Source organism: Neovison vison, chromosome 12 (assembly GCF_020171115.1).
Source record: "Neovison vison isolate M4711 chromosome 12, ASM_NN_V1, whole genome shotgun sequence".
In the NCBI taxonomy this organism is placed as follows: Eukaryota; Metazoa; Chordata; class Mammalia; order Carnivora; family Mustelidae; genus Neogale; species Neogale vison.
The window spans coordinates 55,043,117-55,066,237 of NC_058102.1; the positions used below are offsets into that span (position 1 = coordinate 55,043,117).

Genomic DNA, 23,121 nt, shown 5'->3' on the forward strand with positions numbered 1-23,121 from the left:
ACTCTTGTTTTAGGTGCTTATTCTCACCATCATAAACTTAACAGTGAAAATAGTCTCCAAGCTGGTTTTCCTCCAGGAGGCGTGTGGGAAGAAGACATCACAGGGTCGGAAAGGTGACAAAGCCACCGAATCATCACTTGAAGAGTAAAATTTCCTAGAATGTAGTCAAGATAATTATGGACGATTTTAGCGAGGTTCAATAACACGGTTACAGTCAATGCAAGTGCTTGTGGTGCAAGTAAAACAGGTCTACAGGGGCTTCTTCTCTAGATTATTCTCCTAGAACATCCATTTGCCCCCACGCGGGTCTGTGCAGCTGTGAGCCGTGTCCCGGCCTCACAGAACTTGCATCTCTGCAGGGCCCTCAAAGAGGCTCGCTTCAGCTTGCTGTTTCCTAGAATTAGGATAAGGGAGTGACCCCAGGGATAGATGGCTGCGGTCGTCATGCCAAAAATAAACAGTAGTCTGTTTTCTGGCATATTGAAACATACTATCTCTATGACAATGCCTATAAAATACAAGATGAAGAGGAAGATAAAAGATATTAAAACTTTCATTGCTTTCACATGTGCTTCTGTACTGGGGTCTCGGGGTCCAGTGATCTTCATTTGCATGCGCCTGTTGTGTCTCCAGAGGGAAACGATTAACAAGAAACATGTAACCAGGCAGAGTGTAAAGAGAAGAATGACTCCTAGGTTGACCAAAATCTGCTTAGTAATGAACATACTTTTTGGCATGTTGAAGTCCCAGGTTGTATTTCCACTCCTCATTCTGTTATCATTAATAATCCTTGCAATTTGTGGAAAAGTAAATAACCATGAAATAAACAAGGATCCCATCAGAAGGTGAAGAACCCTATTGATCCTACCCTTCAGCCAGAGAAAAATATGGTGGGAAAAATTTGCTATCTTCAGGAAATAGAAGATACTGAGGCTGGTGGCAAACCAGATACTTGATTGATTGATAATTATCCATGAGTAACTAATAAAATCAATTAGTTTGCCAGAGTAATACATATCTGGAGAGAAGAGCTTTATGAGTCCATCTGTAATTATTAACAATATCAGAAAAACTCTGGAAGTAGCTAAGCCAGTGAGAATAAAGCCAATCATCGAAAACTTTTTGTTCTTCACATAGTCTACACAGTTGACAAGTCCAATAAAACCATTCCCTAGAACTCCCAGTACCGCTTCACTAACTGCTATAAAAATGAGAAGGCCTTCCCGTATGCTTATCATATCTGCCAGTTCCTAGTATTGCTTCTGTTACATTACATTTATGTTACCTGCTGCAGAATGAGACGAATGTTAGCTGCTTGATGGAAGAATTTTTTTCTTCTATTTCATTACATAAATACTTAAAAATACCCCTAAAATGCCTTGTGATGGAATCGGAAATGTCTTCATGGAGACCACCTCCGTTTCATTTATAACTTAGCGAGTCTGGGGAACATGTGTTCAGACTGAATGCCTTACGTGCGATTTGTGAAGATGCAAATGAAAGTTTCTGTTTCATGGATTTCACTTATCCTCCTGTGAGATTATTTTGCATCTGTTAACCTGACTTGTGGAGTAGGAGTGTCAAATGTATACCCACAAGAAACAGAACGAACAGAAACAAAAATTTGACTTCATCCTTTTAAATATCAACTACAACTTCATCATTTGGGTTGTATTTATGACCGTTTAAACATATATAAAGGAAAAACAGTTTATAGAGGTGGCAAATGAATCTAGCCAATGTAGACACTTCCTTTTAATAAGTAGAGGCATAAACACATTTTTGTCATTTTCCTGATAATTCAGGCAAAACACATTTTAAGTTTCAATATAAAGAGGACAATAGATTATGATTCAATTATATAGAAACACTGAGCAATTGCCACTTTGCGATGGAAATGGACTGATCCAGCGAGCATAAAATCAGTAAAAACATAGCTGGATTCAATAGGATATAATTGACATCTATAGACTACTTCCTCCAACAAAAGCAGATTATACATTTTTCTCAAGCTCACCTGGAACATTCTTGAAAATAGACCGCCTTCTGCGCCACAAGGTACACCTTAACAAGTTTAAAGAGTAGAAATTATACAGCATCTGCTTTCAGACCAGAATGGAATTAACAATCAATAACAGAAAGGAACTGGAAAATCCCCAAATACAGGGAGAACAAACAACACATTTCTAAAGAATGTGTGGGTCAAAGAAATAATCCCAAGAGAAATTTAAAATATTTTGAACTAAAGAAAATGAAAACACAACTTCTCAAATCTGGGAGATGCAGGGGAAGCAGAGCTTAGAAGGAAATACATAGCATTGAATGCATATATTAGACAAGAAGAAAGATCTATAATCATCATCTAAGCCTCCACCTTAGGAAACTTTTCTTAGGAAAAGAAGAGCAAATTCAACCCAGTAAGCAGAAGAAAAGAAATAAGAATTTGAGCAGAAAACAATGAAACTGAAAGCAGGAAACCAATGGACAAAATCAATTTAAAAAATGCCACTTCCTTGAAAGGTAAATAAAATTGATAAACTTCTTAGGTTAACAAAGAAAAAAAAGAAAGGAGACAAATTACTAATATCAGAAATGAAAGGGAACATCACCAGTAATGGCATAAAGATTTTTTGTAAAAATCAAAATGAAATCTGGAGAGTAGAGAATTTGTTTTTGGTTAGCATTACTAAAAGTTATGATTTGACTTTTATATGAATTAGAGTACCTGCAGTTAAGACACATCGACTCAAACTCATTATACACACATTCTGCCACAGATAAAGATTTTTTTTTTAATTGACTTTGAGCTACCAGGAAAATTTCCAAGGCAGTTCATCTTCATTTGACACATTTGATATGAAAACAATTATTCTATTGACAAACATTTATAACTGCTCTGACATTATCAGACGCTATTTGGGGATGCTCTTAGAACTAGGGTGAACTCATTCTGAGAGCAGGTTCAATGTGTGGAGAAAGTCTGTTTCCCATACCACCACCAAGAAACTCTCCAGACATCAAGAGTTCTACAATTCAGTTCAATTCTCACACTATTTACTAGGAGATGTCGTCAGATTCCAGAGGGTCAGGGCTTGGTCCTATACGACTACCTCCCTCTGCCCCCACTTCAGACACCAGTCACTAGCCCAGGCTGTTACCTGGGGCTCTGAACTAACTCTAAATCAGAGAGATTCCCATAACCTCCTCCTTGGATTTTGATTAACTTACTAGAGCAGCTCACAGAACGTGGAGAAACATTTTACTTACTATATTTCTGATTTATTAAAAAAGATATGACTCAGAAACAGCTAGATGGAAGAGATGCATAGGGCAAGGTTTATGGAAAGGCTGCAGGGCTCCTGGGACCTTTCCAAGAGGGCCACTGTTCCTGAACCCCTCAGGCGTTTACCAAATGCTGAATCCTATCCTTTGGAACTGGAAAATAGTGATTAACACATGGGAGAGCTTCTTAGATTATTTGGAAAGATAACGTTTATTAATAAACACTTTTTTAATAGGTAATTAAGAATATTAATAGATTCAAGTGACCTTGATGATGAAATACTTCTTGGATGGTAATTAAAAATTCCATTCAAACTTTATTTTCAATTATATTATTAATATAAGTGCTCTGAAATTTTATTAATATTAATAATAACAAGAATTCTACGGACTATGTCAGAAATACCTGCTTTGATCAGATGCCCAAATTCTTTGATTAAAATGTGAAATGTATCATACTACTATGCCTATATATTTTTTTCTACTAAGTGTGTGGGAGAAGAGGAGCATGTAATTATTTCATTTAGTTTTCTTATTGAAATGTTGGAAAATAAAAATACATTTGATTGAGTCTGTATAAGGAAACACTAGATACACAAAACAATTAAAAATAATTATTTCTGGAGTTGGGCTTCAGGGGTTTCAGTTTGGGTTTATTTGAATTTACACTGAAGATGGACTTTCAAAAATACAAAAATACTGTAATATTATAATTTAAAATAAACATATATTTTTGTCTCCCACCCAAGGTGCCTGGTTCACAGTTCCCAAAACCCTTGGAATTTCCTAAGTGATAAGAACAGTGGAAGCATCTTACATTATATTATATAGTTTTTTTCCTCAGTTCGCTTCAGAGCCATAAAGGTGAAATGAGTGTCCTGTTTTAATAAGCCCCTTACAGCTGCAACTGAGTTTATGTTAAGGAACTGACTTTTGGAAAGCTGGTGAGGATAGAGGTTGGTTGCAGGGAAATCAACCAGAATTAGAGGGCGGAAACTTTCAGTCCCATCCCCTGATTTCTGGGGCAGGGGGATTAGAGATGGAGGTGAAGTCAATCACCAACGACCAATCATTTAATCAATCATGCCTATATAGTGAAGCCTCCATAAAACACCAAAAAGGATGGGGCTTGGAGAGCTCCAGGCTGGTGAATCACAATGCTTCCAAGTGCCACTGTGCGGGGTCCCACGTTACACAAGGACAGAAGCTCCTTGCTCAGGACCTCATTCTGCCTATCCCCCCCATATGACTTTTGATTTGTAATCCTCTAATGTCTTTTGTAATAAACCGGTAATCTGCTGAGGAAACTGGTTTCCTGAGTTCTGATGAGCCATTCTAGCAGATTAGCAGACGGGGAGAAGGGGGTGTGGAAACCCCTGATTTATAACCAGTTGGGTCAAAGCACAAGTAACAACATGAGCCTGGGATTAGCATCTGATTGGCAGTCTGTCTGGTGGTACTGAGCCCTTAGCCCATGGGACCTGATGCTATCTCTGGGTAGAGAATGACAGAACTGAGTGAAGAGCTGGGTGGTACAGGTGGTATAGGAAACCTCTCTCCCTATTCCCCCCACCCCCCAACACACTGGAATTGGGTGTCAAATCCGTAAACACATACGCACAAGATTTCTCATAGCAGCATTGTGTGTCATTGCAAAATATTGGAAACAAAATAAACATAAGAACGTTGCTGAATCCATTCTGGTACTATGAAGCCATGAAAAAGAATAAGAAATAATTTTACAAATGGATGAAGCAGTCTCTTACATATTATAGAATAAAAGAAAAGAAAGGGCAGGGGCACCTGGGTGACTCAGTGGGCTAAAGCCTCTGCCTTCCGCTCAGATCATGATCCCAGGGTCCTGGGATCGAGCCTCACATCGGGCTCTCTGCTCTGCAGGGAGCCTGCTTCCTGCTCTCTCTCTCTGTCTGCCTCTCTGCCTACTTGTGATCTCTGTCAAATAAATAAATAAAATCTTTTTTTTTTTAAAAAAAAGTGCAAACTATCATTCGTATAAGAAATGGGGAAAAAGGTAATATATATGTATCTTTTTTTTCTTTAAATTTTTATTTTAAGTAAACTCTTCTCTATACATGGGGCTTGAGCTCACAACCGGGAGATCAAGAGTCACACGATCTATAGACCGAGCCAGTCAGAGGCTCCATATTTGCTTACTTTTTCAAAAACACAAATAGGAGGGGCAGTCCCTACAACCCAGCAGCGACCTGAGGAGGTGTCACTTGGTGCTAGGACAGCCCCGTCGCCTCTGCCAGCACCGAAGCCCCGACCGCGCCCCACACTCCACTCATCCCAGAGGGCGACCCGCCCTCCTCCCCTCACCCCCAAGGCCCCCAACCCCCATCTCCCGTCACTGCAGGACAGCAATACACACCTCTCAGACCCTTGCCCTCCATCCCGGGACCACTTCCATTCATCTGAGCAGACAGTCCACACACCCCTGTCTCCTGCTCCTGGCCCTGGCAGAGGTGATGCCCAGGAGAGCCCCCGAGGTTTGCCTGGGGCACGCCTGGGGCACGCCTGGGGCAAACGGCTTGAGCTCAGCTTCCTTCCTGTTGATCTTGGGGGCACACTGAAAACCTGTCCACCTCCTTAAAGCCTGGTTTCCTGCCCCTTCTCTCCACTGCTGAAATCACCCCCAGGCCCAGTGATTGTGGACCACCTTGGAAAGCTCAGGAATTCTCCAAAGTTGGTGCAACATTTAAATCAATTTATGAGTCACCATGGTCATCCTGCCATTCATTGGTGAACCGCTGAACTGAGTGAGGATGAAGGAGCAAAAGTTATTCTTTGATTTTCATGCAGTTTGGGGCTCTGTGCTTTTCCAAAGCATTTTAAACAGCATAATTAAAATAAACAGTGAATTTTGGAACACTGAGAAAAAAATTAAATTTAAAAAAAAAGAAACTGATACCCTCCTATAAAAAAAAAAAAGAGTGAGAAAAACAAACAAAATAAAAATAGGAAGAAGAAACCAGAAATAAGTGAAATTGATTACCTATAGGGAGTGATTTAAAATGAAATGGAAGTTATGGAAGAGGGATTACACTATTATCGGTATGCCTTTTGTTTAGTTTTGAGTCTTGATGATAATGTTTTAGATAATAAAGCAAGGGCTGGAGAAAAAACCTAAAGCAAAATGCAATTAAAATACAGCCTTTACTTCTTCAAATTAATAGTCAGAAGGGGGAAAAGAAGAGAACCAACCAAAACAACTTTTTTTTCCAAAATAACCTTTGAACAGATTTTTTTACTGTATGTCCTCATATAGGCATTCATGAACAATAAAGAAGTATTGAGATGTAGTTAGTACTCTTTCTTTCTACAAGTGGTATGTGTTAGCAAATCTGAAACTACTTTCAATGTATTTTATGATTAAACAAATGAATGTGTAGACTGAAAAAAAAAATGAGAGCCATGTTTTTCATTGTGAAAGAGAATATACAACATGGAAAGAATAGTCTGTAATTTTTAATTGGGTTAGAGATACCAGTGTATTTTCATCATATATATATATATATATATATACAGACACGTGGAGAGAATAATGGATGTATATGTATGTATGCTACCAAATCCTGATTTTTAAGTACACTTCTACACTAAAAGAAATCAGGACTCCTTGGAGAAATAGTAAATACAGGGCAAAATTAGAAGAAATACAAAATGAGCCTAAAATATTTTGCTGTGCAAGAATGTAAGGAAACACTAAAAGCATTATGGAGACATGTCAAAAGAATACAAAAGTCAACTAGAAGAGGTTTTTACTTGACAAATCTAGACCCATGTAGGCATTAAAATAAATCATGATAGTAATAGGTAATAACCCATTGAATAAAAAATGAGCCTGCATTATACAGTATGTCTGCTGAATAAAATATGAATCATCCATATATTTTAAATATAAATATACATTTATTTGTATAAACAAATGAATAAATAAGTGATTTCAAGTAAGTGTACTTTGTCAGACAAAAGAAGTGTTCTACTTGTTTATTAAGTGTGTGTGACAGGGTACCGGGCTGGCTGGCTCAGTTGGCAGAGAACGTGACTCTTGGTCTCAGGATCATGAGTTCAAAGCCCCACTCTGGGTATAGAGCTTACTTTATTTTTTTTTAAAGATTTTATTTATTTATTTGACAGAGAGAGAGATCACAAGTAGGCAGAGAGGCAGGCAGAGAGAGAGGGGAAAGCAGGCTCCCCGCTGAGCAGAGAGCCCGATGCGGGGGCTTGATCCCAGGATGCTGAGATCATGACGTGAGCCGAAGGCAGAATCTTAACCCACTGCGCCACCCAGGTGCCCCTAGAGCTTATTTTAAACAATAAAATATACCTTGTTTTTTTTAAGAGTAAAAGTCAAAAGACCATTAAATATAATGTCTCCCTTATTCAGGTTAAGAGTATATTTAGAAGACTACTAGTTAACTTGATCCTGGTATATTTTAAGAAATAGAGTCTCTTCTCTTCTCTCTCTCTCTTTTTCATTCTCAAAATCCATAATAAAGTCTCAGCTTTACACAGCCAGCCCTTTGTTTCCCTCTGTGTGGGAAGCACTTAGCTCTTGAGTGATGTGCAGGTGCCTCCTGGAGAATAAAATCTTCAACATAAAATGAAGATTTCTACTAACTGCTATCTTCTTGACTCTGAGATTTATAGCACCATCTGAAAGTAATCAGAAATCTTAACATTTGGGGGCTCCTGGGTGGCTTAGTCAGTTAAGCGTCTGCCTTCGGCTCAGGTCATGATCCCGGAGTCCTGGAATTGAGTCCCACATTGGGCTCCTTGTTCAGCAGGGAGCCCACTCTCCCTCTGCCTGCTGCTCCCCCTGCTTGTGTTCTCTCTCTGTATCAAATAAATAAAGAAAATCTTTTTAAAAAAGAAAGAAAGAAAGAACTCTTACCATTTTTCAATTATGTCCTTATCTTCGGAGGATGGCTTAAGAAAGTGGCGAAGTCTGTATTTTTGTGTACAATATAGTGGTCTTCTCCTTATTAATAACATTGTTCCATTTTTATTGGAGGATTCCTCCTTAAGGATCAACTATCAGGTAGGATTGTGCATTGTGAATATATAGGTATGGTAAAAAAAAATCGAAACACTTTTTCATACTTTTACCTTTCTAGGCATAACTTATAAAACAAATATTTCCAAGAAATTGTTTTATTGGTCTCTTACTATATTTCCCTCTTTCATATCTGTGTTTTATGCCAACAAAAGACTAAGATGTAAACAAAGAGCTTTTCTCTTCATTTTCTATTTAACTTTTTGTTATGAAAAATTTCAAGCATAAACAAAGGCAAAGAGGACGATTCAATAAGTCCTATGTACTAATCATCTGCTTTCAGCAGTTACCAATATATGACCACTCTACCTTTACCTATCCTACTCCCTGTGCATTATTTTGATATGTATTCCAGATATGATAGCCCCACATCCCTCAGGATGTACAATACACTAGTATAATAACATTTCCAGCATTAGTTACCAGATGATAGGAAAGAATTTTAACAATCTCAATGAATTTTAAACTATTTGATTTCTGCAGTTACATCAGTACAGAAATACTCTCAAATACAGTTTATGGCAAAAGATTATCAAAACAGGAATTAAATGGCTAAATCTGGATTATTCCAGAAACCAGGTGGTGATTTAGAGGAATTAAATAGCTTTAGGTAAAAGCACATTAATATGACATTAGTATCCCTGAATGACCATTCATATCACAGATCCATATTCGCCTCCTAACATTTGTGAATGACTCAGTGTTAATGACAGTGATCTTCAATTGGTCTTGGAATTTTTTCTTCTATTTAGCTTTGTCTCTCTGCCATATCTTACTATACCCACCTGTTCAATTTTGATTACTTGTGTTTGATTTTTAACAACATCTTTCTTCTCTAGGTCTGCATGAGTGGAAGGTGACTTATACATACATACACAGAAGTTCTAACAGTTCAGAGAGGTGATAGTTCCTACTTATTTATTTATTTACTATTTTTTCATCTGGTTATTGCTTAGAGGTCTGTCCAGATCTAGGAAGAATTTAAATGACACTCAGTGAGATAGCACATATACAAAAAGAAGAATCCAGTGAAACAAGGAAGATTACATAGACTTCTCATTGACTTCTCTCATAGGCCAATGTAGCTGAAAATGCCCTCCCTTTAAGATTTTACTCATTTGGCTGTTTCCAAAAATCACAACTTATGTGTGACCTGAAAGATAGGGAATTCTTATCATACCACCAAACATGCAAACCAAGCCAGCTTGTTCTGTAGCAAAAAAAGTCCCCCAAATTTGAAAAAGGCAAACGGATATAGCACAAAGAACACAAGAAAGAGAAAATTAGGTTTGCCTCTCTGAAATGGGCCTTCATATTGGGGTCTCTAGAATCGCTGATGAGCTCAATGTGTTTCCATGTGTGTTTCCACAAAAAAAAAAAAAAAAAAAAAAAAAAAAAAAAAAAAAAGGAGGAACAGAGAAAAGAAAATCAAGGGGATACAGGAGTGAGGAAACTGGAGGGGCCAAAGCCAGGCCACTCCCACAATGTGCCACTTTGGCATACTGATTATTTTAAATAAAAGTTACTTAAGAAACGAGTGCAAAAACACTTAGACCCTCCTCCATTCCCCTGAAAGCAGAAATGAATATCTTAAATAAAAAAATATCCCTTCTGCGATAAAGTAAAAAGACATTCTTATCACCGGAGATAGGGACTTGAAAGCTGACAAAGCTGTAGAAACAAACATCTTTGCCTTTTTTTCACTCCTTTACAACTTCAGCCCAAATTCTGTTTAGAATTACTTACTAATTAAAACTCCCAAACACCTATTTTCCTTGTCCTGTAAATTCTTCACAAATTTATTTTTTCTGTGTCTAAAATGTATAAAAAACTGCCTGCCTTGGTCATTTCTTTAGGTCTCAATTTCATTGTTGGGTTTAATGAGGGGGGAAAAAAAAAGCTTTGTTTGTTTGTTTGTTTGTTTGTTTTCCTCCTGTTAATCCCTCTCACGTAAACCTAATTCTTAGTCCAGCTGGGAGACATTGCAGATAAAGGGAGAATTCTGCCTTCGGACAGACCCAGTAGTAAAGATAATCATATATTTGGGTAAATAGGAAGGGGAGGTGAACCATGCGAGACTATGGACTCTGAAAAACAATCTGAGGGGTTTGAAGTGGCCGGGGGGGGGGGGGGGTGCGGGGAGGTTGGGTACCAGGTGGTGGGTATTATAGAGGGCACGGCTTGCATGGAGCACTGGGTGTGGTGAAAAAATAATGAATAAATGTTTTTCTGAAAATAAATAAATTGGAAAAAAAAGATAATCATATAATTTAAATTTTTATTTTTATTCACATTGAATATCCCAGTTATATTTCTCTCTCTCCCTCTTTCACTTCCTCTTTGTTGTTGTTTTAGGGAATGATATCAGAAACATCAAAACTACATGGCAAAGGAAAGCTTATGAACAGGAAGTTCACAGATACCAGCAGAAGGATGAAAACTGCCTCATTAATTCTCCATTCTAGCCAAAGGGAAAGTAAATAAAGAAATTGGCGACCTTCAGGATTAAAACAAAAGGCAGTGAGATAGGTAGCTAACCAAGTGCTCAAGTGGTTGGCCAATATCCAAACACTAGTTTAGGATATGGTTATTTCCCATAGGAACAGGGATTTTCTGGTACAACAACACTGAAAACAAATCAATGATTGTTAACCACAATTGACTAATTCTGTCAAAGGCCAAACTAATATGAATAAAGCCAATCAAGCATAATTTTTTACTTCTAATTCAAGCAATGCAATTTGTGAGTCTAATGCATCCATTCCATAAAATATCTATTTTAAATTTCTCACGTGTTACAACCATGAGAACTTTCTCCAATGTATTCGACATGGATGCAAAAAAAAAAAAACCAAACTGATCTTCAGTTTGTTGACTAATCTCCTGACGATTTACTAGATTAGGATATAGGTTTTGTTTAATTATGCAATAATATCTACTTTTCTTTTTTATTATGGCTCTTCTTCTTATCTATGAATCCCAGTAATCTCCAACAGCCATTGAACATTTCCAACCAGCTCTGCTAAGGATTTCCAGTCTTGGTCCAGATGTCAGCTAGAAATTGTAACATCCTATGTAAAGAGATGGTTGAGGGGCGCCTGGGTGGCTCAGTGGGTTGGGCCGCTGCCTTCGGCTCAGGTCATGATCTCAGGGTTGGGATCGAGTCCCGCATCTGGCTCTCTGCTCAGCGGGGAGCCTGCTTCCCTCTCTCTCTCTCTGCCTGCCTCTCCGTCTACTTGTGATTTCTCTCTGTCAAATGAATAAATAAAATCTTAAAAAAAAAAAAAAAAAAGATGGTTGAAAGACTAGACCCTCATTTGCTAATATGTAAATAAAGGCACAGATTAATTTTCATTCTTTTGAATAAAAATTCCTCTCTCCTCTCAAAGAACTGCTTCATTTGATTTACAAATCTCAACTGTGAAATAGGTGCCTCTGTTAAATAACAAAAAGTCAACAGAGTTAAATTTTAAGATCCCATTGGCTTTATTAATCAGTTCATGAATCAAACAACATCCTATGTAACAAGTAGAGGGGAGCTACAAAGGGCTACAGAAAAAGAAAAGTTTTTAAAGGTAGAGAGGGAGCAGAAAAAAGGGAATTATTGACAAAGAATCTATTATTTTAGGCAAGGTCACACTCCTAAGGTGACTGAAAGGGGTCTATCAGTAAATTTGCTGCTGCTAGCCAGGAAATTCCCATGTTGATCTCTCTCTCTCTCAAATTAATAACTTAAATCTCTGAAAAATGTTTTACTATATTTAAAATTACCTACTGGGTATATTTCTGCTTAAAATACAAAATGCCTGAGGGATATCTGTTCTGATCATTTGAAATAAATTAGAAAAATACTTTGATTTATTGATGTCTTCAGTGCTGTTGAACCAATAGTAATTAGATGTCACTCTCATCCCTACCTTTCCGACTTGGTCTTTCAAGAGAATTAGTAGTGAAAAGATTCAAATAATGACATAACTAGCTGAAGGGAGGAGATCCTGTGAGATTATGATGTTCTAGAAGCAGATCATGTTAAGGTAGTCCTTCAACAAGCAGCTAGTTAGCTGGTTTGCTAGTTAGATGATGCTTTGGGACTAATTAAACCTTGCCACTTCAACCTCTAAGAACAAACAAATCTACCATAAAAGAGGGCCCACCAACAATCTAGACATGATCCAAGGACAGTTTGATCATCACGTTTGTTGCTAGCAAAATACAATCAGAGGAGAGATACACAGACCTTAATCACTTCATGCCCTAAGGACTAGAGATCGTGTAAGAGAATAGGGGATGGATGACACCCCTTTGTGCCCTCCACTTTCCAGTATATCCAAAATAAATCTCTTTCTTTTATATTGTCCAGTGTTGAGTTAATCATTCCATAGACTAGAGAGAATTCACAAAGACTAGTTCTTAATTTCTCAAACAAATCCAGAAATTATAGCTCTAAATCCTTTGTAGGTCATCTATTCACAGAAGCCAGAAATCTGTGCCAGCCTGATTTTACTTTTACTCACTACCAAATCCAGTCAACTTTACGATCTTAAAAGCTCTCAAATCTATCCCCTTGTCACCAAGTCTATGACTACTATCTTGATTCAGACCTTCATCATCTTGGCACGGACCGCAAGACTAGTCTCCTTACTCTTTACTTACAGCCTTATCCTTTTGTAGAAGTTCTTTCCATTATGTACGTAGAGGTTCTGCTTTGGTGAAAATGCTGTCATTCTTTTCGGGATGAATGCATCCCTGTTTTCATGCTTTATTCCTGGCGCTCATCTCCTTTCTGATTCTCACATAGTTTTGATGCAATTTCTTCTGGAAAAATGTCCCTCATCATCTGAACTTGGATTTGGTGTCCTTTTTTTTTTTTTTTTTTTTATCATCCTGTGTCTCTCTAATTATAGCCTTTTTTTTTTTTTGTGATCTATTATGACTACTCTCTGGACTGTAATTTTTTGGAAGGAAGAAAAAATTCTAATGTTTCACTGTCAAAATCCTCTTAGTAAATGCAAAACCTGACAAATAGTAAACATTTCATAAATATTTGCTGGATTGAAAAAAGTACAATCATAGAAAGTTCTAGAAGTATATAAAAATTTCAGACACCTGGGTGGCTTAGTCGGTTAAGCTTCTGCCTTCACCCAGGTCATGACCTCAGGGTCATGGGATCTAGTCCCACACAGGGCTCTCTGCTCAGAGGGGAATCTGCTTCTCCCTCTGCCTGCTGCTTCCCCGCTTATGTGCTCTCTCTCTCTCAATCAAATAAATAAAATCTTTTTTTAAAAAGTAGGTAAAAATTAAAATACCAATAATGTATTAATATTTATACTGATTTTCTTCCAGTATTTTAATATTTAACTATTCCTTACTTATCATTACACATAGTTATAATCACACTATTTTTGTAAAGTTGAGGTCTAATTTTGATTCACCAGCTTTAGAAGATAAGGTCTTCTGTAAATTTTGTGAACTCTCCACAACAATTATTCTGATTATAGCTTCATAACATTACATCAAAGGCATATAATATTTTTATTTCAAGTAATCCTTTATTGAGAGTACTTTTATCTCTTTTTCTACTTTATTTTTTCACAATATGGCAATGATTACCTAAGTACATGTAATTATTTCTCTACTTAGATGAAACTTCAGTAAGTGAGATTATGAGTTTAAATGTGTAAGTATTTTTGGGTTTTCCAATGCATATTTTTCAACCCAAACTGTTATCAGTCTATGCAAAGCATTACCATTAATTAATAAAAAATACCTAATTGAAAAGTGGAACATGGTGTTTTCCATCATGATATATCTGCTTACATTCATAATTTGTTTTTTTGAGGGGCCTTAGTGGTTTTCTTATGTATCTTTGCCAATTCTTCTTATATTAGAGTTATAGGCATACTTTCTGTTTTCTGTATCAATCAATCAATCTCAGTTGTTACTTGCTTTTTAAATTTAGAAGCTAAAATAGAAGTCGTTAATTTATAATTTAAAATTTACACCAAATGGAATATTGAACAACTGTACTCTTCTCCTTCCAGACAAAAACTCTTTAATACTCCATAGTGTATATGGACCACATATTCCTTATCCATTCATCCGTTGAAGGGCATCTTGGTTCTTTCCATAGTTGGCGACTGTGGCCATTGCTGCTATAAACATTGGGGTACACATGGCCCTTCTTTTCACGACATCTGTGTCTTTGGGGTAAATACCCAGGAGTGCAATTGCAGGGTCATAGGGAAGCTCTATTTTTAATTTCTTGAGGAATCTCCACACTGTTCTCCAAAGAGGCTGCACCAACTTGCATTCCCACCAACAGTGTAAGAGGGTTCCCCTTTCTCCACATCCTCTCCAACACATGTTGTTTCCTGTTTTGTTAATTTTGGCCATTCTAACTGGTGTAAGGTGATATCTCAATGTGGTTTTAATTTGAATCTCCCTGAGGGCTAGTGATGATGAGCATTTTTTCATGTGTCTGATAGCCATTTGTATGTCTTGATTGGAGAAGTGTCTGTTCATATCTTCTGCCCATTTTTTGATGTGTTTGCCTGTTTCGTGTGGGTTGAGTTTGAGGAGTTATGCCTCCATCAGAAAGGATGAATACCCAACTTTTGTAGCAACATGGACGGGACTGGAAGAGATTATGCTGAGTGAAATAAGTCAAGCAGAGAGAGTCAATTATCATATGGTTTCACTTATTTGTGGAGCATAACAAATAGCAGGGAGGACAAGGGGTGTTAGAGAGGAGTAGGGAATTTGGGTAAATTGGAAGGGGAGGTGAACCATGAGAGACTATGGACTCTGAAAAACAATCTGAGGGGTTTGAAGTGGCGGGGGGGTGGGAGGGTGGGGTACCAGGTGGTGGGTATTATAGAGGGCATGGCTTGCATGGAGCACTGGGTGTGGTGAAAAAATAATGAATAATGTTTTTCTGAAAATAAATAAATTGAAAAAAAAAACTCTTTAATATCTCTTTACTTACAAAGTCGTTACCCCCATGATTTCCACTGTTGTAACAAGGTGGAACTTAGTTCCGGGTTATGACTCTTAACTTTCTATACAAGTTCATCAAACTGCACAGGCCTTTTAACAACATGTCTCTAAACAGAAGTTTTATTTTTCTCATCTCAAACATAAGACAAAAAATATATTTAAAATTAGTTGGGAAACTAAAATGGATTTAGGAATAAAGTCAATAGAAAAAAGCATAATACCTAAGGGAAAGAATAATTATGAAATGTTATTGAATAACCTTAGAGAAGGCTTAAGGAAACTAATTTGTAAGTTATATGCTTTAAAGGGAATACATTACATTTTAGAGAAATCTGTAAATTCACTGAGAGTCCAGTCAAAATCCCAATAGTGTATTTTATGGGATTTGAGAAGTTGATTCTGAAAACCCCCTAGAAGAGTAAATGTTACACAGTAGCTAAGAAATTGAAAAAGACAGTAAAAGGCCACAAACTGGCAGACTGATCTGACAGTAACTGTTTAAAACATAAATTTTAACATAATTATGAGGAGCTCATTCATAGGTTCATCACAATTAGCTCTACTATCAAAGTCCTCACACATTTATAGACATTCCTGGCTCCTGTGGACACTAGAGTTTGCTACCACTACATAAAGATATTTTATTTATCCCAAGACCCTGAAATTACACTACTGGGCATTTACTCCAAAGATACAGATGGAGTGGAAAGAAGGGCTGTATGTAGCCCAGTGTTCATAGCAGCAATGCCACAGTCACCAAACTGTGGAAAGAGCCAAGATGTCCTTCAAAAGATGAATGGATAAAGGAGATATGGTCCAGATATATAATGGAGTATTACGCCTCCGTCAGAAAGGATGAATACCCAATTTTTTTTAAGATTTTATTTATTTATTTGACAGAGAGAGATCACAAGTAGGCAGAGAGGCAGGCAGAGAGAGAGGGAGAATCAGGCTCCCCGCCGAGCAGAAAGCCCGATGCGGGGCTTGACCCCAGGACCCTGAGATCATGACCTGAGCCGAAGGCAGAGGCTTAACCCACTGAGCCACCCAGGTGCCTCCCCAATTTTTGTATCAGTATGGATGGAACTGGAGAAAATTTTGCTGAGTGAAATAAGTCAAACAGAGAGAGTCAATTATCATATGGTTTCACTTACTCGTGGAGCATAAGGAATAACAGAGGACACTGGGAAATGGAGAAGAGAAGTGAGTTGGGGGAAATCGGAGGCCAAGACAAACCATGAGAGACTGTGCACTCTGAGAAACAAACTGAGGATTTTGGAGGCGTGGGAGGTGGTGGTTGGGTGAGCCTGGTGGTGGGTATTATGGAGGGCACGTATTGCATGGAGCACTGGGTGTGGTGCATAAACAATGAATCTTGGAACACTGAAAAAAAGCTAAATTTAATTAAAAAAATAATAATAAAATAAAGGTATTTTACTTTAAACAGTTTATTGATCATCTATTCAAATTAGTCAGATTCCCTACCTCACAAAATATACAAAATTAAAAATGAGTTTGATTAAAGATGTAATTGTGCCAAAACTTGCATATAAAAAAGCTAACAAAAAACAAAACAAACAAACAAAAAGAAATGGAGAAATGTTTCTTAAAAATTGAATATGAAATTCTTCCTAAGAGTTCAGTTCAAAATTCCAGAAAGGGGGAGATGGGTGGGGGATGTGTGAAATAAAGAGAATTAAGAGTGCTTTTATTAAGATGAACACTGAGTAATGTACAGAAATACTGAATCATTAAATTGTATACCTGAAACTAATAGAACATTATATATTAATTATACTTCAATTTAAAAAGTGAGGGGAAAAAAAGAACAAAATCCCAGAACCATAAAAGAGGTGAAAATTTTTGTACATACAATAGTAAAATAATTCTATAAAAATTAATGCCATATGTAAAACTTTTAAAAAGAAATAATTTATTGGGAAAAATTGCAATATTTGAAACACACAAAGAGATAATAGTCATAATTCATAAAGGGATCTGAAGAGTAATAAGAAAAAGTCAAATAGTCCTGTTAAAAAAAGGGATAAAGTTCATGACAAGAAAAACAACTAAATTAAGAAAAAATAGTGCAGTACCTCAGGTTCTTTCAAGGTGTAAAGGATGCCATGTTTCCAAAAACAAGCAGTCCATTTATCTTAAGAAAATTCTGCAGTCATTTCTTCATGCTTTTGTCTAACATATTTACCAGACACAGGGTTTCCTAACCATGATGCTCTAGTTTTTAGGCAACTGGTGACTTTCACCTGGACAGAGAAAACTGACTTGTTCCCTCTACTTATTAAGGCATATCCTTGAGTAAGGTCATAAAATCAAATTCCTATAACTGCTGTATGGAAACATGAAGGTGTGTTGTACACACATATGGATATTAGAGATTAAATATTGAGGAAAATCAAAACAAGAGAAATGCTAAATTGAAAAAACAAATGAACTAACCTTCAAGAAAGTGCAGAAAATGCAGAGGTCATTGAATATTAAATCAATATTAAATAAAGAACAATTGGTGGATCCATAGGATAATATGTCTACATATTATTATTTAAAAATAGGGGCACCAGGGTGGCTCAGTAGATTAAAGCCTCTGCCTTTGGCTCAGGTCATGATCTCAGGGTCCTGGGATCAAGCCCCGCATTGGGCTCTCTGCTCAGCAGGGCGCCTGCTTCCTCCTCTCTCTCTGCCTGCTTCTCTGTCTACTTGCGATCTCTGACAAATAAATAAATACATCTTTTAAAAAATAGAAGAGAAAAGATAAATGACAAGAAATAATCACATAATAGGAAAAAATTCCTAGCCAAATAAAACTCTGGATTGAGAGGGTAGTTCAAGTGCTAAACTGAGGACAGTCTTGAGGCTTTAATAGGAGAATTCTCATCATTATAATAATAACAAAAATTTTAGAAAGCAAATAAGCAAACTCCACACGTAGATATATCTTGGAGAAATTTATAAATTGCAACAATAAAGATCAATGCTTCAAATTTTCAGGAAGAAGATCATTAGCTCACTAAAATGCTGTTTAATCCATATAACAGGAAAAATTTCAATTTTCATAACCAGAATCCTAATTTAGGTTGCTATGAAATAGAGCCACAGTCTCTCACCCAGTTTTCAGCTACTTTTCAGGCATTATATCTGTATTGGAGTAAATTAACAGAGCACAAGCAATCGCTGATCTGTCTTTTTTTTCCCCCCCCGACTGTCACTATAACAGCCCTTCTGAGTTCCCTGAGTATTTTTGTGAGTCATCAAACATGAGGGTGGCCTTGGGGATCCCAGACATAGATACCTACAGAAGAATGAATCTGCATTAAAATATCTGATATGATTGACAACTTTCTTTAACCGAAAGAGAGCTATAGGGGACACTAGCTATCCAACTCTTGGAATCATAAAGAAACTAAAAGCAGCATGAATACTGGGCAGAAGAACAAGACTCAACAATGACACAACCTTTCCTACATCAGGTTTTCAAGCTTGAGTAGGATCTGAAAAAGGTGAGTGAGAGAAGTTTGATATTAAATGACAGATGTAAGTTTTGGTTTTAGTCTCGATTGGACTTAATGTATGAGTGACTATAGCAGCTGTGGACTCTGTCTAAGGTTTTATCCTGGAAAAAGATAACTCAACAAAAAGGGTTGTAGGAGCCATAATAAGAAAGAATAAATTTGCTTTCTGCTTTCATGCTATTAAGTCCAATTTTTTAAAGATAAATTTCATTTATATCTCACCTAGGCAAAGCCTCTTGTATATTCTACCCCCTTAAAATGTCGGTACCCCATATATAAATTGAACTTCCCAAAGAAGGAGCCAAAAGCAAGTGATCACTCATTTTGCTAAGTGAGAAAAATTACACAGAGAAAGACGAATACTGTATATTACTTATATGTGAAATCCAAAACATCTGAATTTATAAAAAGAGAGTAGAACGGTGGTTACCAGAGGCTAGGATTGAGGATTTGGGGGAATTTTTGTATAAGGGTATAAACTGGCAACTAGTAGATAAATAAATTCGTGAGGTCTAATGCGCAACATAGTCATTATAGTCAACAACATAACTTATAAACTTCAAAGCTGCTGAGAGACCAGATATTAATTGTTCTCAACACAAAAAATAAATCATAATCATGCAACATGGCAGAAGTATTAGCTAATGAATCACAGTGGTAATCATGAAACGATATATAAATGTATCCACCCAACACACTGTACACCTCAATTAAACAATGTTATATGTCAGTTACATCTCAACAACAACAAAAAATAATCCCTCCCCATTTATTTTCCTTTGATACATTCTATAAGCCTTTAAAACAACATATTTCTGAAAAATAAATACTCTTTTTCTCATATACCAATGGAAAGTCAAACAGTAAACCCAAATCCTCTTGCTTAAAAAATAAACACCAAGAGAGAGAAAAGTGAAATAAATAAAATAGTTTATTGGGGAATAAACTTTACTGGGGGGGCGGGGAAAGCAAGTGATCTCTGTCAATACATGAGATTCCTGATAACCCAGCATTAACGAGTAATGCTTAGTACTAAAACTGGTACCATACTTGAGGAATGAGAAAAATGTAAAACTATTTTGCATTGTATTTTCTGTGTTTTTTACCCAACAAAATAACTTCTACTGTACCCTCTACTTTGAGTTTTGTATCTTTTTGGGGGGGAGATACCAAATTACTTTATTTGAAGGAATGGTACAAATGAAAGAAGTTAAAACATATGGAATTCTTCATGAATTTGCGTGTTATCCTTGCACAGGGCAATGCTAGTCTCTATATCATCCCAATTTTGTGCTGCCATGTGAGCACGCCTTGTATTTTCTAAGTCATGTGTTTTCTCTCTTATTCATTTACTTGTTTGAGACCGCCTTTGGTATATATTTAAGAAATAGTAGGGTTCTCATGGGTTCTGTAACTGGACTTCCAGGAGCATATTTTAGATAGTAGCCAAAAATTTGTCATCCCAGTTCATTCCATGTTCATTCTTTCCCAAATACAATTTTAAGTCATGGTTAGCCATCAGCCACAGGTAATAAGTTGTTAGAATTCTGAAATATTCATTTCATGATTTGGGGGGTTTTTCTGTCTCTGAGACTTGCTACACTTCATTTTTTTACAGTTGTAATCTAAGCACAAGTAAATTACTGTCTTCTCAAAGTCTATTTGTGTCTCTCATCAAATCCCCACTGTCTTGGTGATATGTTCTAATTTTACTATTTATTATATCAGCATTATTCTGATGGAAACACAGCAAACTCTTCTTTCTTTTAACTTCTTCCAGACAGATATTTCCAATAAGGTCCACGGACCTACCACAGAACAGTATAAAAGAAGTTGAAGGAGGGGCGCCTGGGTGGCTCAGTGGGTTAAGCTGCTGCCTTCGGCTCAGGTCATGATCTCAGGGTCCTGGGATCAAGCCCCGCATCGGGCTCTCTGCTCAGCAGGGAGCCTGCTTCCTCCTCTCTCTCCCTCTGCCTGCCTCTCTGCCTACTTGTGATCTCTCTCTGTCCAATATATAAATAAAATCTTTAAAAAAAAAAAAAAAGAAGTTGAAGGAAATGAAAGAAAGGTACATGGAGTTCTATTCACAATCTTCATTCTTCAGAAAATCACAGTCATTTCAGGCATGCTTTATGGGTGTGCAGATTTCCTTACATTCCTGCACCACCTCAGCTTCCTCAGGACACAGAAAGAAGCCTGTTTCAATTTGCTGTTCCGTAAAATCAGAAGGAATGGATGGCCAGATGGATAGGAAAATACAAACATATAAGCAAACATTTTTGCCACCAAACTGTCTAGCATGACATAGGCCAAATATATTATAATATTGCTCAACCAGTACATAAAGAAGAAGAGTAGGAATGAAATCATAGACTTCATGGCTCGCACATGGGCCTTGGTGATAAGATCCCCAGAACCTGTGCCCTTCATCCGCCTGGTGTGTTTCCATAAGGAATGGATCAAAAGGACAAAGGAAGCCAGAGACACTCCAAAGGGGATGATGAACATTATGTTCAGGACTATATTAGAAGTTAATAAATCATATTTTCTTACTGTGAAGTTCAATGTCTGATTGCTGTCAGTGTTTACCCAGGTTTTGATCAGGTTCTTAAATACTGTATCCTTAAAAAGCAGGGACAAACAGAAAGAGAGGACCGCTCCCAGGACAATAATGAGAAGCAGTCTGTGAGTTCTCTGTTTAATCCAGAAGAAAGTGGGATTGGAAAGTTGGCTATCTTAAGCAAATAGAAGACACTGAGACAGGCGGTACAGGTTATGCAGAAATAATTGGATCCTGTCCAGAGGATTTCAAAAGTCATCCATTGATTGTCATTGTAGCATATTTCCTCACAAATTATATCTATACCTATGCCTAGCATTATTATACAGAGAAGAAGTATTCTGGAAATAGCTAAGCAGGTAAGAATAAAGTCAATCAAGAAGAATTTCCAGCTCCTGATCCAATCAATACAGTAAACCAATATAATGAACCCATTTCCCAAAAGCCCCGCTATGAATTCTCCAGCAAAAATCATCATAAGTACATTCTTGAATGTGCTTGCCATGACGGCTGTCGGGAAATCTCTGTCTTCAGTACTTCACTGATCTGTAAATTAAGTAATTTGCAAATTACAGATTTGTGGATCCAAAACTTTAATGTTCAATACATTTCTTTTTCCTGGACGTTCATAACCACTGGCAAAGAAAAGAATGCCTCCAGTACACCCCCAAAGTCTTAGTTATCGTTGGGAAATCGTCTCTCAAGTTCCAGGCTAGTGATTTTCAAGGCAAATAATAGATTACCTGCTCCCATGACTCTGATTATAATTTCTATATAAAGCTATTCATTTCTATGTAAAGCTATTCATTCATTTGTAAAAACACAAACCAGAGCTAGATTTTTACATATTTTTACAATGTCTTTTATTTTCTTTAAGAGTTAGAAATTTTTTTGATTCATTGACCTTTGATTCGTTGACCTTTTTTTTTTAAGAGTTAGACATTTTTGGGGGCACCTGGGTGGCTCAGTGGGTTAAAGCCTCTGCCTTCGCCTCGGGTCATGGTCTCGGTGTCCTGGGATGGAGCCCTGATTCAGGCTCTCTGCTCGGCGGGGAGCCTGCTTCCTCCTCTCTCTCTCTGCCTGACTCTCTGCCTACTTGTGATCTCTTCCTGTCAAATAAATAAATAAAATCTTTAAAATTAAAAAAAAGAGAGAGTTAGACATTTTTTGATTCGTTATAAGCTAGACAGAAAGCACCAATCTAGAAAACAGAGTGACTCGGTCTTCTGTTCTGAGAAATAAGCAAATGAGCAGGGGAAAGGCTTGAATGGAAAATCAAGAAGGGAGCAAGAGAGGGCTGAGGGAGATGTTATAGGCTACATTAAGTCTGAGTCCTGTGGAGGGAGAGGGAAGGCAAGAAGGTAGGTCATGGTCGCAGAGCAGTCCTAAGAGAGTGTCAAGAAGTCCAGTGGGACTTGGCAAGCCCACAGAGCCCATCAGAGGTGTCCCAAGCCTCGTGGGAGTGACCCTGCCATTAACTCTCTGCCCAGCTCAGTCACTGGCGGGGAGCTGCTCATAGAAGGGTCGCAGAGCATCGGAACATGGGCTGGCCAGCTGTTAAAAGCAAAAAAGCAAAATCTCCTGCCAAGCCCAAAAAACCTCTCCAGGAAGGGTAGTAGAAAAAGAAAACCACTTTATTATACCAGAATCGGATACACCTCATGGAAACTTAAAAA

At 37.4% G+C, this 23,121-nt stretch overlaps 2 protein-coding genes and 1 pseudogene across 2 annotated transcripts; all 3 read right to left on the minus strand.

Annotated features, from left to right (window-relative positions):
• Window positions 1-266: 266 nt before the first annotated feature.
• LOC122892235 (taste receptor type 2 member 10-like) lies at window positions 267-1,238 on the minus strand. Its single transcript, XM_044228507.1, has one exon. The coding sequence runs from the start codon at window positions 1,236-1,238 to the stop codon at window positions 267-269; it is 972 nt and encodes a 323-aa protein (XP_044084442.1).
• An 18,860-nt stretch (window positions 1,239-20,098) lies between these two features.
• LOC122892826 lies at window positions 20,099-20,193 on the minus strand (annotated as a pseudogene).
• A 761-nt stretch (window positions 20,194-20,954) lies between these two features.
• LOC122892458 (taste receptor type 2 member 8-like) lies at window positions 20,955-21,950 on the minus strand. Its single transcript, XM_044228991.1, is given in 2 exon segments — window positions 20,955-21,611; window positions 21,614-21,950. Coding segments are annotated over 2 exon segments (933 nt in total). The 3' UTR covers window positions 20,955-21,015.
• Window positions 21,951-23,121: the final 1,171 nt, after the last annotated feature.

Coding starts and splice junctions, on each gene's coding strand:
- LOC122892235 (XM_044228507.1), bottom strand. CDS start 1,238: ATGATAAGCATACGGGAAGGCCTTCTCATTTTTATAGCAGTTAGTGAA.